Source organism: Ictidomys tridecemlineatus, chromosome X (genome assembly GCF_052094955.1).
Source record: "Ictidomys tridecemlineatus isolate mIctTri1 chromosome X, mIctTri1.hap1, whole genome shotgun sequence".
Classification (NCBI taxonomy): domain Eukaryota; kingdom Metazoa; phylum Chordata; class Mammalia; order Rodentia; family Sciuridae; genus Ictidomys; species Ictidomys tridecemlineatus.
The window spans coordinates 84,313,159-84,328,677 of NC_135493.1; the positions used below are offsets into that span (position 1 = coordinate 84,313,159).

The following is a 15,519-nucleotide window of genomic DNA, read 5'->3' on the forward strand; positions in this document are numbered from 1 at the left end:
GACGTGTCGGGGAAATGGGGCATAAAGTATCCAGGACCAGGCTGGAGGAGCTTGGGTGAAAGGTCAGGAGCTAGAAGCATTGAGCAACAGTGAGGGGTGTGGGTTGAGAACAGAAACTTGGGTGCGTGGAGCTGTACTGTGGGGTACAGTGAGCTCGCCTGCGGTGGGAGGAGGAGGGGTGAAGGGGCATCTGGCGGGAAGAAGACCCCCACCCCGCCGCCCCCCTGCCCACCCACCCATCCGCGGAATCGCATGCGCACTGGGGACCTGGAGGAAAGGGCTTTTGTTGGGAAAGCGGGAGGGCTGGAGGGGTCCGCGCATGCGCAGGCTCCTCAGCCGCCGGGGGTGCGCAGAGAAAAGGGGCGGGGTGGTCCGAGCTGCTGTGCTGGCAGCAGTAGACGAGGGCGCGGCTGCGGGGTTCCTGGTGCCCAGGACCGACGCCATTGGAGCCCCAGGGAAGGTAAGGATCCAGCCCCAGACAGGACCTGGCGAGGGCGAGTGCAACCCGACACGCTGCGCCCTGCCCCCGCCCTCCGGATCTGAACAAAGCCGGAGCGCTCGGAACCGGAACCCCCTTAGACCCGAGGTGGAGATAGGAGCACCCCCGCTATGACCATCCCGCCCGCGCGCCCAGACCCCAGCCTACCGGCCCCAGAGCCCATGCTCCCCACCCGTGGGGCAGACCCGTGTGCTCAGAGCTGAGCTTCCTTAGGTCCGAGGCCCCACCCCCACTCTGAGGCTCCTAGATGACTCCGGAGGAGCTGACCGCTTGCCCCCTTCCCGGAGTCCCGGCCCCTTGGACCTGAGCTCACCAGGGCTCCAGTTGGAACCTCGCCTCCTCAGTCCAAGGCCCTCATCCTATGCACCATCCAGCCCTAGCCATCCTTTGCGAGCCCAGCCTAGACCGGAATCAGCTGAATCCCCCGTCCACCCCCGCCCTGGCGGGGACCTGGCCCCAAGGTCCCCGGGATTCGGTTTCCCAGAGCTTGGGGCTGTCGCTGTCGTCTGAGCCCTGGCATCTGCTCCCCCTTGGTCGTGGTCCCCAGCTGTGGCCCTCAAGCCCAAGCCCTTTGTTTCTCCCTCTCTCAACGCATCCCTTCGGGACTCTTGGGACCTGAGCTCTCAGGTGCACCCCCAGTTCAAACGCTGTAACCTAGCCTCAGGGATGGGGAGCCTGCTGGTGCTCAACAGCCCTTTGGGGACGGGGCCTCCTCTATCCCTGTGGTGGGGCTCTGCCCCTGACCGCGGCTACCCGGTCAGACCCCCACCCCCACCCCCTCGCTGCCACCGCCGCCGCTGCGCCACCACCACCTCCTTGTGCTGCCTTGTACTGCTTAGTAACCTGATGATTGCGGCCCCTCAGCTCGCGAGAGATCCCGCCTCCCTGAATCCCGCACCCTTCCCCTGAAGCTGCCTCACCCTCCCTCTCAGGCTGAGCTGTCTCCTCCTTGGGACCCGCGGCATGGCTGAGAGAAGCCGCAGCGGGCAGTCGGGAAACTCCAACTCTGGAGACATGGATGAGGGGAGCCAGCGAGCCAGGGAGGAAGAGATGGTTGGAGGCAACGACTATGAAGAATTTGGTGCTTTCGGTGGCTATGGCACCCTCACCAGCCTTGACATCCATCTCCTGAGAGCCTTTGGGAGCTTGGGTTCAGGCTTTCGCTTCTTAGCGGTGAGGCCCCTTCTTGGGCACCTGCTTGCCCTGAGCCTTGACCCCTGCCCAGCGGGGTGGGTGAAGGAAGGGGGAGGGCCGAGTGGGCAAGGCATGGCCAGCTTTCCCGAACCTTCCCTGTCTTGCTGAGGGGTGGCCAGGGCCAGCTGGTGGGAGGAGGCGGGGCCACCAGGGAAGCACCATGGCAGTGTGTAGAGTTGTGTGTGCCCTCCCCTCTCGCGCCCCGCTCCTCTGGCCTTGCAGAATGAGCCCTGGGAACTGGAAAACCCCGCGCTGGCCCAGACCCTGGTGGAGGCATTGCAGCTGGATCCGGACACCCTTGCCAATGAGACGGAGGCGCGCGCTGCCAACGTAGCCCGCTCTGCCGCCTCCAACCGAGCCAATCGGGCTGCTGCCTCTGCTGCCCGCAGGTCCTTCAACCAGGCCATCTCCAACCAGATGAGGGCCGCACAGCAGGCCCTAGTAGAGGACGCCCAGCCAATGACATATGCCGAGGCTCAGGGGGCCACCCCTGAGACCAGCCATGCCTCTCAGCAGACCTCCCAGACGCTAGTCGCCAGTGAGGGGGCTGCCCCTGGGGCTCCAGCACCCTCCACACAGCCCCAGACAGCCTTCCTGGCGCAGGAAGCCGCTGCAGAGGGCCCTAGCACCGCCTGTGCTTTCACTCAGGCTCCAAGTGCCAGCGAGAGGGATGCCACCCAGCCCCAGACAGCCTTCCTGGGCCAGAAGGATGTCTTTGATTTCACTCAGCCGGCAGGTGTCAGTGGCATGGCCTTCCCTCGTCCCAAGAGACCTGCCCCGGCCCAAGAGGCCCCCACACAGGGTCCCAGTGCTGCCTGTTGTGTGCCCCAGGCAGCACCTGCCAGGGAGGGGTCAGCCACCCGGCCCAAGACCACCAAGTCTGGGAAGGCGCTGGCCAAGACTCGGTGGGTGGAGCCTCAGAATGTGGCTGCAGCTGCTGCTGCCAAGGCCAAGGCGGCCACAAGCATCCCCGAGCAGGAGGGGGCAGCTGCCACTGCCCAGCACAGTGCTGAGCCCTGGACCAGAATGGGAGGCAAGAGGACAAAGAAGGTATGGACTCCTGTGCCATCGACACAGCCCCTTGCTCCCCTGCCTTGCCCCTTCTCTCCCCCTTCTCCTCTCCCCACCTCACCTCTCCTCTCCTCTCCTCCACACCCTCCCCCTACTCCCATCCCAGCTTAGTCCATGCTTCCACAGCACAAGGCTGCTTGCTGAGTGTGTTTTGACTCCACGTAGTTCCAGCCCTCGGGGCTGGTGGGAGAAGAGGCTGGCTCAGAGCCTGGCACTGAGCAAGCTCTCAGCACGTGCCAGCCACTGCTCATACTACTCTCGCCTCCAAGCGCCTGTTGGGGGGAAGGTGTGTGGCGGGGGCTTTGGCACGGGAATTCTGCTAGTCCCGCTTGTCTCCTCTCTCTCTCGTGATACAGTCCAAGCACCTTGTCGAGGACTATGAGAGCAGCGAGGAGGAGAGAGAGCCCCCCGCCGTGCCACCGACCTGGAGAGCATCGCAGCCCCCCTCTTTGGCACAGGCTCAGTCGGCCCCTCGGCCCCCGGTGGCCCCAAGGTCCCAGATACCTTCGAGGCATGTCCTGTGCTTGCCCCCTCGCAATGTGACCCTTCTGCAAGAGAGGGTAAGATAAGAAGTCCACACTCTGCGTCACCATGCCCTCCTACCCCACGGGCCAGCACTGTCTGGCCACCCATGCCCTGTTCCTCCTCCTCCAGGCAAATAAGCTGGTGAAATACCTAATGATTAAGGACTACAAGAAGATCCCCATCAAGCGCTCAGGTAGGCGGCAGAGAGGGGCCCCGACCCGCTGCCTTCAGCATGACTGGCTGAGGGAGCTCGGCTATGAGGACCCTGCTCAGCCCGGGTGCCTCCCCTAACTGCCCCCCTCCCACAGACATGATGAAGGACGTCATCCGGGAATATGACGAACATTTCCCTGAGATCATTGAACGAGCCACCTACACTCTGGAAAAGGTGGGTGCGGGGACAGAAGCTGCTCCGCGCGACTGGATGTTAGAGCTGTGGAGCAGTGGGATGGCCTGTGGCCCCTGGAGGCCCAGTTCCCACCCTGCCTGCTCTGGGGACCTCCGCTAGCCCTCCACCTGTGAGTTTCCACTGCCCCCGCAGGGCGACACCTGCCCCTTCCCAGGCCCTGCTCTGAGAGTCTGTCTCCTATGGTGGGTCTCCTGTCCTCAGCCCCCCCCCCCACCGCCCTCACACACAGGTTTGGATTAGGGGAGGAGGACGTGTCTCATGGGGCTTGACTGGCTGGCTGCACGGTGCCCGGCGTGGGGGTAGATCTCACTCTGTTTTCTCACCATGTAGAAGTTTGGGATCCACCTGAAGGAAATCGACAAGGAGGAGCACCTGTACATTCTCATCTGCACCCGGGATTCTTCAGCTCGTCTTCTCGGGAAGTAAGGAGGGGAAAGAATGTCGTGACCTCCTTGGGGATGTCTTGTCCCTGTCTGCATCCTCTGAGGGTCCAGGAACACAGGGCTGGAGGGCCCCCTGGCAGGGCCCACCCTGGGAGGTCGCAGTGCCTGGGGACCGCTGTATAAACTGAGCAGCGTCCTGGGGGGCGAGACCTTGTTGCTGTCGGGATTTTTGCCCCTGGGTGGGAGGAGGGTGGTTCATTGCATCCCTGCTGGCATGGGTGCAGCAGGGTGGCCCTCCAGGGAGAGCTTCCTGTAGAGTGCAGATCCTGAGGTGGGCATGGCCCACCTGAAGGCGCCTCTGGACACCCCATGGCCACTTGCCCAGCTCGTGTTCCCTGACTCACCCCATGCTCTGCAGAACCCTGGGTGGAAGGGTATCAGATGCCCCAGTTATGGGCAAGGCAGTTAAGTCTCTTTCCTCAGGGTGCGAATTGCCTGTTATCCATGGGGCAGCAGGCTGTGTATCCCTGCCAAGAATTTCCCCTCCCCATGGGCAACCTGGGAGAGGGTGGATGGTGAGCTGGATGCATCCTTGAGGGCAGTGGCCTCTGCACAGCATCCCTTCCCTCTTTCTCCACCTGTAGGACCAAGGATACTCCTCGGCTGAGTCTCCTCTTGGTGATTCTGGGCATCATCTTCATGAACGGCAACCGTGCCAGCGAGGGTGAGTGCTGGCTCTGCACCTGGGGATTTGGTCACGGTCTCATCTTTGGGTGCCAATCTCTCGTCCCCCGTCTCCCCTCGCAGCTATCCTTTGGGAGGCACTCCGCAAGATGGGACTGCGCCCTGGGTATGACTGGCTCCTCGGCCCCTGCCCTTGGGTGCTGTTCTATGGCAGAGGAGGTCCCGGGATTAGAAAGGAGTGGGGCGCCCGGGCTAGCTGGAGAACAGAGGGTCTCCCTAGGGATGGATGCGGTAATGATGCCAATCTCTCAGCCCCCTCAGAGCTCTGTCCACAGAGGACACCTCAGAGAGACAGAGTTAGGGGATCCACCGGGTCACCTGGCCTCTGCTGTGTGCCCTGTCCCGGGAAGGCAGTGCCCACGGGCTGGGAAGCCAGTGAAGGTGCCCAGAAATGCTGCCGCCCGTGTCTGCCCCTGCAACCCTCACTGGTCGCGGATGTCTTTGCTTGCCTTCAGGGTGAGGCACCCTTTCCTTGGTGATCTGAGGAAGCTGATCACAGATGACTTCGTGAAGCAGAAGTAAGTATTGCTGAGCTGACCTCACGTCACTCTGGGGTACTCCACAGTGCCAGTCCGGTGTAGAAGACATCCACATCCCATTTTGTAACCCAGCACGAGCAGGGCCCAGCCTGGGTGAGGACAGGGGGAGAATTCTGGGGCTGTCTCTGGAACAGGGAGCCTGTGTTGACTGGGAGTGTGCTGAGGGCGTGTGTGTTAGGGCCACCGTGTCACTGAACACCTGCCCTATGGACCGCCACAGGAATTTCCCCTACTCTTTGTACACCTGAGGAGCCAGGGGCTTGGAGAAGGGAGGTCTCCAAGTATGACCCACAGCCAGAAAGGCTGGGAGCCCAGCTCTCCTGGGTTCCAGGCCTAGACCCAACCTGCCCTTGTTTCTTGGAGGACACACAAGCAGGCACACAGGCAGGCAGACGGGCAGGCATGTGCACAGGCAGGTGGGCAGGTGTGTGGACAGGCACACATGCACACACACACAAAAGGGTCAGGGATTTAGACTAACCATGGAGATTCTCTTGGCTGACTCTTTTTTTTTTTTCCCTTTATTTCCCGCCATTGTCAATGGTACATCTTTCGGGGCTCGGCAGTCTTTCTTTGTTTGGGGCCACTAGTGAGGGGGTGTGCTCAGAGCAGGGGGCCCGAAGAATGGCTCCTCTGTTTACAACACACCCAACAGGAATTCTGGAGCTATGATGATGAGAGGCACAACACTTGTGGCCTCCCCGTGAGCATAGCCCTACACACGTCCACTCTTGAACTGCACGTGGCCCATTGCTGTGAAGCTGTGAGAGCCACGCTGTTGGGGGCGGAGGTCCTGGGGGTGAGACTGGGGGCAGGCGGGGCAGCCCTCCTCTGCCAGCCGAGCTGCAGCTGTGGGGTAGAGGAGGACCCCGACGGGACCCATGGGTTCCACAAGGGGTCTCCTGGGAAAGAAGCCAAGGACATTTTCCTCTCTCGCTCAGGTACCTGGAGTACAAGAAGATCCCCAACAGCAGCCCGCCTGAGTATGAGTTTCTGTGGGGCCTGCGAGCCCGCCACGAGACCAGCAAGATGAGGGTCCTGAGATTCATTGCCCAGGTACCTGGGAACCTGTGTGGGGTGCCAGGCCTCGGGGGCTGGCACTTTGCATGCCTTGTTCGTTTCTTGGTCACGGCCTCCTCGTGTGGATGCTGAGCGGTTCCTAAGCCGATAAAGACAAGTTCACAGGGGTCGTGATTGTGCCGGATGTGGCCGGCAGCAGGTGCTGCCCGAATTGTGGGGTAGCCCTGGCACTGAGGCTGCTGTTTCCCACCTCAGAACCAGAACCGGGACCCCCGGGAATGGAAGGCTCACTTCTTGGAGGCTGTGGATGATGCTTTCAAGACGATGGATGTGGAGATGGCCGAGGAACATGCCAGGGCCCAGATGAGGGCGCAGATGAATATCGGGGACGAAGCTCTGATTGGGCGGTGGAGCTGGGACGACATACAGTCTGAGCTGCTGACCTGGGATGAGGACGGGGATTTCGGCGACGCCTGGGCCAGGATCCCCTTTGCATTCTGGGCCAGGTACCATCAGTACATTCTGAATAGCAACCGTGCCAACAGGAGAGCCACATGGAGAGCTGGTGTCAGCAGCGGCACCAACGGCGGGGCCAGCACCAGCATCCTCGATGGCCCCAGCACCAGCTCCACCATCCGGACCAGAAATGCCGCCCGAGTTGGCGCCAGCTTCTTCTCCTGGATCCAGTAAGATTTTCCCAGGGCCTTGAGACCTGCGGGAGGGCTGAGGGCTAAGGGGAGGGCTAGGGGCAGGGCGGTGGCAAGCCTGATGGAAACATGGAATGACACCCGTTGCCCTGTGTATTACCCCTGGCTGGTTGCTGTGGGCCTCCATCCATCCGTTTCCGTTTTATTCCTCGTGTTCCAGACAGCGTTGAGGACGTGCCGTGATGTTCCTCATCCAGCCAGACTGCCTCTGCAGAGTCCCTCTTAAGCAGCACTCCAGGCGCTTCTCCCTGTGGGTCGGAGGGGCCATGCAACGCGAAGCTCCCCTTGCTGCTCCTGCTTTTGTTGTGTGCTTTTTTGTGTGTGTGTTCATGTTTTGGTATCAGTGTTACATTAAAGTTGCAAAATGAATTGGGTTGTCTCCTGCTTGACTTGTGCACGTGTGGCTATGATTGGCCTTTGGCTGGTCTGGTAAGGAGGTCGCTTCTGGTTGTCCTGGATCTGTGGCCCTCGCCCCTGCAGATGAAGCTCACGGCTACCCTTACAGGTGGAATGCAGGGAGGTGTGGCAGTTCCAGGTGAGAGGGGGGACAGTGAGTTGGAGGAGGCCCCAGTTTAAGTGCTTTTGTGATGCCCCACGAGGGCAGCTCAAGTAGCAGCAGCTAGTAGGCAAGAGGCGGCAGGAGAATGGAGGGCCTGGAGGTTAGTGCCACCGTACCGCAGAATGATTGTGCCCGTGGGCAACCACAGGGTTCACTCACCGGAGCCCCCACTTTTGTGGAGACCTGGTCCCATAACCCTTCACTCAACATGAGGCAATTCAGGACCCTCACCCCGGGACGGAATCTTAAGCCCAGTGAGGAAGGACCTGGGTATTGATGGCCTCAGCCCTGCAGTAGAGGGTAAGAGTGAAAATTGCTGACCAATGAGGACAAATTGAGAAAAGCTTAGTCAGCCCATGGCCAGCGAGGGATAGGGGCTTCACTGCCCCTCTCATCCTGAAGCAGGCCAGTCCGTTTCCAGCAAGATGCGGAGGGAAGAGACAGGCTGGTTCCCTGGGAAGAGCTCCATCCGTGGCAGAGATGGTGCCCTGGGCTTCCTGGGGTTCTCCAGTAATGGCCATCGCCAGGTAGAACACAGCCCAGAGGACTAGGAGGCACGCAGTGGTGTCAGTGTCCTTGCCGCCCCCTAGCCTCTTTTGTCCCAGTGAGTTCCCAGAGCCTGACCCAGATCTAGACCCAGGCTGCCCACATTATTTGGAGGCTCAGTGGAAAAGGAAAACCAAGGTCTGATTCCTTGAAAATGATTAAGAATTTCAAGAGAGTGATAGCAGAAGGTGATTCCACATTGGAGCTCTTCTGAGGTTGGGTGGGGCCGCATAGGTCACATATCCAGGACTTGGCCCTGTTTTTCACACAGGTCAGTCGGGTGCGTGTACCAGATGGGGGCCTGATTTCTTCTGTGTGAAGTAAGGGCCGCAGTGCCTGACCTTCTGTCATTCTGACCTTCACCGAGCCTCAGTGATTAATTTGAACATTCACGCATGCGCCCCCCACACACAAACACACAGAGTAATGGAGTGTTCTTCCCTTTCTCTGTGTGGGTCCATGGTTGCGATGGAGGGAGGGATAAGAGGTGTGTGGGATTGTAGGCTCCTGGTGTGATGAGTGGTACCCAAGGTGACCAGAACCGTCCAGGCCACTTCCCACATGCCCTAGACAATAGGCCTTTTCCAGGATCAGGGTGGGGGGGAAATTCCCATAAGCCACAGGTGTGAGCTGGAGCACTGTAGTGCAGAGGGTACTTGATATGGCAGCTCCCTGGGAGAGGAGTGAGGAGCCTTCAGGGACGTGGTGGTTGGCCTGCCTCCACCTCCCGCCTTCCAGCCTTGCAGGGTGCTCCCCCTTCCGCCTCCCTTTCCCCGAATGGTCCACACCAGGGTCCAAGGCTCCACACTCTCTGTGATGCTGTGCTAAGAGCATGGGAGGACGGGAGAATGGGAGTAGTCTGGAAGCAGAGCAGAAGATGGCCTCAGAGATGGCTGGCAAATGTGGGCCCCACTGGAGGGTTTTCTGGGCCCATGTGGAGACCACGCCTTCTCACTCTCTGTGTCAAGAGAACACCAAGTCAGACCTTCCTCCATCCCCAGTCCATTCCACAGGACCCTCACCACAGAGGTTAACGTTTTCTCTTGGCAAAGTGTTTTCAGAGACCCTCTGATGTGGCAGGTCTGTGGCTGTGGTACACAAGGCACCTGAACCTACCCACAGCCTTCTCCTCATCTGAGGACTCTGGAGTCCTTCTGCACTTGTTCACACACTAGTAGTGCTCTGCTGGTTTCCAGGTATCCATGGTTATGTGGAATGCTGCTCTGAATGTTCACCTACCTTCTCTTTTGGGAGCCCATGTTTCCATCCATCTGGCAGCCCCGAAAGGAGGGGCTTATTAGGCCCAGTGAAAGGGTGAGAAATGTGAGGCTCCGAGAGGGAAGACAGGGTGGCGGAGTCATAGTAACAGCAAGTGACAGCACAGGGACTCAAACCCTAGACCCACTGAGGACAAAGTGTGTGATAGTCAACTCTTTGTTGTTGTGAACAGAACACCTGAGAAGAAGAAGTGAAATTAAGAAATGTTGACTTTGGGCTTCAGAGGCTCAGCCCATGGTCAGATTACTGCATTGCTCTGGGCCTGAGGTGAGGAATAACAACATGGTGGAAGGGCATGGTGGAGAACAGCAGTTCAGGTCTCAGCACCCAGGAAGGAGAGGGAGAAGGAGAGGAGCCAGGTGCAATAGAGTAACAGGGTCATGCCGCCAGTGACCTACTCCCCACAGCCATGCCTCACTTGCCTACACGTAGCACCCAGTGGTCCATTCAAATTATTAATCCATCAAGTGGGTGAATCCTCTGAGGAGGCTACAGCTTTCATCATCCAATCTTTTCACTTTCAAACACTGCGTCATTGCCTAACACATGAGCACTCTGGGGACATTTTGAGGGTGCTGGAGACTCAACCTAGGGATTCTATGTACCCAATCTCTTTGTAATTGTTTATGTTGAGGCAGGATCTTTCAGTATTACTGAGGGTCTCGCCACTTTGTTCAGGCTGGCCTCAAAGTTGCAATTCTCCTCTCTCAGCCTCCTGAGTCCTTGGGAGTACCGGCCTGTGCCACTGGTTCCCGATTTTAAATGGGAGCCATTTTCAAATGCAATCCATAACAAGTCACCAGCTCTGCTCTTTGCAGTCCATTGCTCCTGACCCTAAGGGGCTCCTATGTCCCTGGGCAACACATCCCCCTGCTCTGCACTGTCTCATCATAGCCAGCCTCGGACTCATCCAGCCACACACACCCAATCCCACTGCACCCTCACTGATGCTCTGGGCAGCTGTCCACCCTCACTGTCCACATGAGAAAAGTAGTACCATAAAAGGGATTTGACTTGCCTGAGTGCTCAGACCCACCTCAGACACTGCCTCAGTGACTGTCTTTGGCCCAGTCTCTTCTCCTGGCCCTTTCCATATCCTTTCCCACGTACGTGTGTGTGCCAAGTCACCTTTATTCGAATGCTTGGCCCTTGACTATTGGGTTTTCTCCTTCAACAATGGTTGGCGAGGGCCTTATAGATGCTGCAGGCTTTGTCCTTGACTGGTGTCCCTTTCGCACACACTTTCTCACAGTCTACAGCTTGCCTTTCCATTCTGCTAAGGGCAAAGGGCACAGTTGCTGAGTTTGGTGAAATCTAGGCAACCTCTCTGGCGTGTGTGGCCTCTGTGACTTTGTGTGCGTTGGAAGTGAGTCTTTGGCCCACACCACGTGCGCCAAGACCTAATCCTACATTCCTTCCAGACGTTTTTGATTTTAACTTCTTTGTTTACATTGAGACTCTCAACAAATTTAATGAGTCTGAAACCACGCGAGGTCTCATTTCTGACCTCCGTGGAAAGAAACCAGAAACCCATTCCTGAGGGGTAATTGGAAAATTAAGAAAATTGTGGAAATTGAACAGGACCCTGTCAAATCACCCCCGGGTCAAGGAAGAAACCACAAGGGAACTTAGAAAATATCTCCAGACAGATGAAAGCAAAAGCCCAACAGACCACACTTTACGAGGTACAAGGAATGCGGCACTAAGGGGGCAGCTGAGAGCAGTAAATGCTTACATTTGCAAAGAAAAATGATCTCAGCTCAACAAGCTCACTCTGTGTGTCAAGAACCACATGAGGATGAAAACCTTAAACCCGAGGTGGCCCAGGGAAGAAAGGAGTGAAGATTCGAGCAGGAAGAAATGAAGGCGAGAACAGAAAAACAGTAGCAGAAATCAGTGAAATAAAGAGCTGCTCTTTGGAACAAACACCAACGACACAATGGGCCGACTCTTTAGTAGATTAACTAGGAAAAAAATAAACCAGACTCAATTAACTAAATTCCGAATGAGAATCACGGAGTTACAGCGGACGCTGCCCAAATTAAAGAGATGACAAGACACTCCTGCCATCAAATTACACCCAGGAACTCAGAGGACAGGGAGGGAATGGAGAAAATGAATTCTGAGAAACATACAAACTACCAAGAGTGATTCGTGAAGAAAAGAGAAATCAGAAGGGACCTGACCCACTGAGGAGAACAAATCCTAATCACAAAGCAACCTATGGAGAAAAACCCGGGACCAGATGGCTCCCCTGAAGAATTCAACAAAACATGTCACAAATTGGCAATTATGAATGCCGGTCTCTTCCCATAATAGAGAAGGCGGGCATGCTTGAGATTCATTTCAAGGGGCCAGCATCACCCTGATACCCAGCCAGACAAAGAGACCACAAGGGAAGAACACAAGAAGCAAATACCCTGCAAGAACATTGATACAAAAATATTAAACAAAAACTAGCCGCACATTTAGAGCCCACAAACAAGTGGGATGTCCTTGGAAAGCACATGGGAGATTGAACCAGGGAAAAGCAATGTCATACCCAGAATCAACAAAATGTAGGACGACAACCTGCTAATCACCTCAACCTAGGCAGTGAGAGCACCTAACCAAATCAGCACCCTTTCAGGATAAAAACACGCAAGGTAAGGGAACATAAAGGAAGGTCCCTCCAAACAGTAGAAATCCATTGATAACATCCCCACTGTGTACATCAGACCCAAGAGTGAAAGAGGAAAAGCTCTTCCGTTTACACCAGGGACAAGGCACGAGTGCCTGCTTTTGCCACTTCTTCACACGGTGTTTATTGGACCTTTCAAAAAGAGCAATCCCCAAAATAAAAGATAGAAATGTTACCCTCAACGTGTTCATAAGAAAGGAAATACCCTTCAACCTGGTCCATAGGTCTCAGAAGTTTCGTGGGTTAACTGACAAAATGTTTCCAACTGAATGTGAATAAGAAAGATACTGAATAAATGTCTGTATTGCATGAAAAAAGAAAGCATGAAAGAGTCAGACATCCTTGTCATAACTGAGTATAAGAACAGATATCACCTAAAGGCATCAGAAGAAATTGAGTAAGGATGAAAGTAATAACAGTTCAGATAAAGCACAACAGCCCAAATCAGTTCTCAGTGACTCCACGGACACAGGCCTCCTCCTTGGGACCTCCACAAAAGAGAGAAATCACGAATGGCCACTGTCTGGAATGAACTGGGAGATGTGGCTCTCACCAATAGCATGTTAAGAATATCCTGAGTCCTGGGCTGAGGTGTGGCTCAGTGGCAGAGCACACTTGCCTAGCATGTGTGGGACACTGGGTTTCATTCCCAACACCACAGATAAATAAAGTCCATTGACAACTAGAAAAAAAGAAGATCATTAGTCCAGATCTTTTTTTCTTTTCCTTTTAAATACTTTTCTAGTTGTTCATGGCCATTTATTTAATTTATTAATCTGTGGTGCTGCGAATCGAACGCAGTGCCTCGCTCATGGTAGGCGCGCCACTGATCCACAACCCCAGTCCAATGCTCAGGATTTCAATGTGGAGAGGAGATTCAGATTTCAAGAAAATACACCAAAGTGACAAAACACAAGCAAACAGAACATTACAATTGTCCAAAAAGCACTGAACGTGTGAAGTATGATGAGAGCCACAGGCAGAACAACAACCCAAATCACCTCCAGACGTGGATGGCTCCAAACATTATCCCACCACACACTTCAGGAAGAAGGAATGTGAATTGTACAACGTGCCAGAACATATCAAAGAGAGGAGACGTTTCCCCTCTCCTTTTTCATATTTATTTTTTGGTTGTAGTTGGACACAACAGCTTTATTTTATTCATATTTTTTTTAAAGTGGTGCTGAGGATTGAACCCAGGGCCTCCCAGGTGCTAGGCAAGCAGTCTATCGCTGAGCCACAAGCCTGGCCACATCCCTTCTCCTTTGATGAGACCCCAACCTCATAAGTACACGTCACATGATACACACATCCTATCTTTCACAGAAGCACCCTGGGAAGAGTCTTGAATGAAATTTTGCCAATGCAAAGCCAGCACTACACCTTTAAAGAAAAATGCCACCTGGAAATCCAGTACATGCCGCCAATGAGGCGGTTCAGCCCTTGAAAAATCAGTGTATCTCACAAAAGTCATGTATGAAGCAGAAGACAGCAGAAGAGCCTATAGGAACAGCAAGGAATTGCCTTTTAAAAAGTGAACATCCCTTCATGATAAAACCTCTCAGCAAACTAAGTCTCTTAATCCAATCAGAGTGTCCCAGAACCCGCAAATCCTTCACACTGAACAGTGAGATGTTGCAAACCTTCCCTGTGACAGCAGAAAAACATCTGGATATTTCCACCTTCAACACACACCATGCCATCAGGGCAGACAGCGATGTAAGTGACCCTGGGAGTCAGACTTCAACACCCACTGACTCAAGCGGAGGATGTGCGTCGCCACAGCAACAGCCCTTAAGCTCCAGCACTGGGAAATACTGAGATGCCACTCAGAAATAGAACTCTTCACTCCACTGTGCAGCGTCCCTGACGTTGAAACTCTCTCCTCAGTAATGAAAACCAATGAAGTACGACTGCCCATGACGGCACAAATGCACAGTGGTAAATAGGAACATGATATTTCCACAATGAAGCCACATTATAAACAGAGGTACCATCAGGATTGGAGCGATTTGGAGCAATGAATTTCAGAGAGGCAGAACCCACTGAAGTGGTAGAAGTCAAAGGAGTGATCCCACTTGCTGAGGTGTTGGCTGGTGGTGACCCAAGGGAGGCAGGAGCCCACCTTTCCAATGCAGGAAGCACTGGATTTCTTGATGCTGAGGGACATGACTGTCATGTTGCCATGTCACAATTTATCACATGGTGCCTTTGTGTTTTGTGCAAATCTGTTTGGAGTCACATTCCATTAAAATCTACAGAAAGATAGTAAGTGAATAGAAACCCAGGAGTGTCAAAAGCAAACTCTCTGACCACAGTGCCATGTATTTAGCAATTAGTAACAAAGGTCAGTATAGAAGATGCCCCATAGATTTTTACTTGGGGAGGTATTCTCCTCCCAGTTTCAAGGAGTTGAGAAATGTTTGAAACTCAGTGATGGTGACCATTGGAGAGGCCTTTGTCTACCAACATTACTAAGTCTCCTGTCTTGGGAAGGCTCCTCTACCCAGGGAAGGATCTCCTACATCTGTGGGACCAGACAAGTCGCTGGCAATCTGGACACCAAGATCCTGATGAGTCCTGAGGCTGAAGAACTCTGTGGACGTCAGCTTCTACCCTGAGTTGGGTTTGGTTGTATGGGTACGCTTTGAACTGAACCTGAAGTGACAAAGTCTATACTTCTGCCGAGTCATCCTCTGCAGAGGGCAAATATTTCTTCCATCTCCAGAGCTGAGGGAGAGAGATTTCCCAAGCTGAGGAGTTGAGAGGAGATCCTGGTATGCATGGAATCTGCTCAGAATTTCACTCTAGAGCACTCTTGCAATTACAGCCCCCACCACTACTCAAATAGGGCAAGGCAGCCCTCCACACCTGGAGACAGGTTTCAGTCCTGATGGGCTTTCCTTCCTGCTAGTTGGAGTCCCAGCTCCCTTTTATGAGCTAAGCACATGTCTCTCATCTCTCTTCCACCTCCTGGCATTTGATTTCTACTGTTACTGTCTGTTGCCTAGCCCCTTTGTCTTCCTGGGGCTGAGCCTCCAAAAAAGATGCAGGCAATTGAGGGGGAGTAGAGGAAGAGAGATGAAGTGAGTTGGGAAAGAGCATGGGTGAGTGAGTCCATGCTCAGAGGTGCCTCTGGGGACCTGGTCACAGGAATAAGGTCCCAAGGAAATGTGGGAACAGCTCCTCACCCCGTTTCGGTCCATTGGTAAACCAGATTGTAGGAAGTGGACAATGGGTGGACTTTATGGTCACACCCCAACTAGTGAAAGCCAGGACTCTGTGAACTAGAGTCCACCACCCTGCAACAATGCAAGAGGACAGTTGACCAAGGTAAAAGGGAGGCATAAGGATGAATGTGC

At 54.9% G+C, this 15,519-nt stretch overlaps 1 protein-coding gene, 1 non-coding gene and 1 pseudogene across 3 annotated transcripts; all 3 read left to right on the forward strand.

Annotated features, from left to right (window-relative positions):
• Positions 1-304: 304 nt before the first annotated feature.
• LOC101967732 (melanoma-associated antigen D4) lies at positions 305-7,460 on the forward strand. Of its 2 annotated transcripts, XM_005341368.4 has the most exons (13): positions 305-460; positions 1,432-1,672; positions 1,916-2,743; positions 3,121-3,324; positions 3,419-3,482; positions 3,598-3,677; positions 4,029-4,120; positions 4,726-4,805; positions 4,889-4,931; positions 5,281-5,343; positions 6,306-6,420; positions 6,640-7,070; positions 7,252-7,460. In XM_005341368.4, exons 2-13 carry the CDS (start codon positions 1,463-1,465, stop codon positions 7,259-7,261), a joined length of 2,220 nt encoding a protein of 739 aa, XP_005341425.1. In that variant the 5' UTR covers positions 305-460; positions 1,432-1,462; the 3' UTR covers positions 7,262-7,460. The 2 variants fall into 2 exon arrangements, with proteins under 2 accessions (XP_005341425.1, XP_077890936.1); XM_078034810.1 differs by lacking the exon at positions 7,252-7,460 and having other exon boundaries at positions 6,640-7,074.
• Positions 5,959-6,087, forward strand: LOC144371803 (small nucleolar RNA SNORA11). The gene has a single exon (XR_013431932.1). It is a non-coding gene; the product is annotated as a small nucleolar RNA SNORA11 (small nucleolar RNA).
• A 6,466-nt stretch (positions 7,461-13,926) lies between the features above and the next one.
• The window catches only part of LOC101964735 (RNA-binding protein 3 pseudogene), an 80,959-nt pseudogene continuing 79,366 nt past the window's right edge, over positions 13,927-15,519 (forward strand).

Excerpts from the sequence above, each read along its gene's own strand:
- LOC101967732 (XM_005341368.4), top strand. The coding sequence starts at position 1,463 with ATGGCTGAGAGAAGCCGCAGCGGGCAGTCGGGAAACTCCAACTCTGGA. Across the intron at positions 4,806-4,888 it reads CGGCAACCGTGCCAGCGAGG|CTATCCTTTGGGAGGCACTC; the intron begins GTGAGTGCTGGC and ends CTCCCCTCGCAG. Across the intron at positions 5,344-6,305 it reads GATGACTTCGTGAAGCAGAA|GTACCTGGAGTACAAGAAGA; the intron begins GTAAGTATTGCT and ends TCTCTCGCTCAG.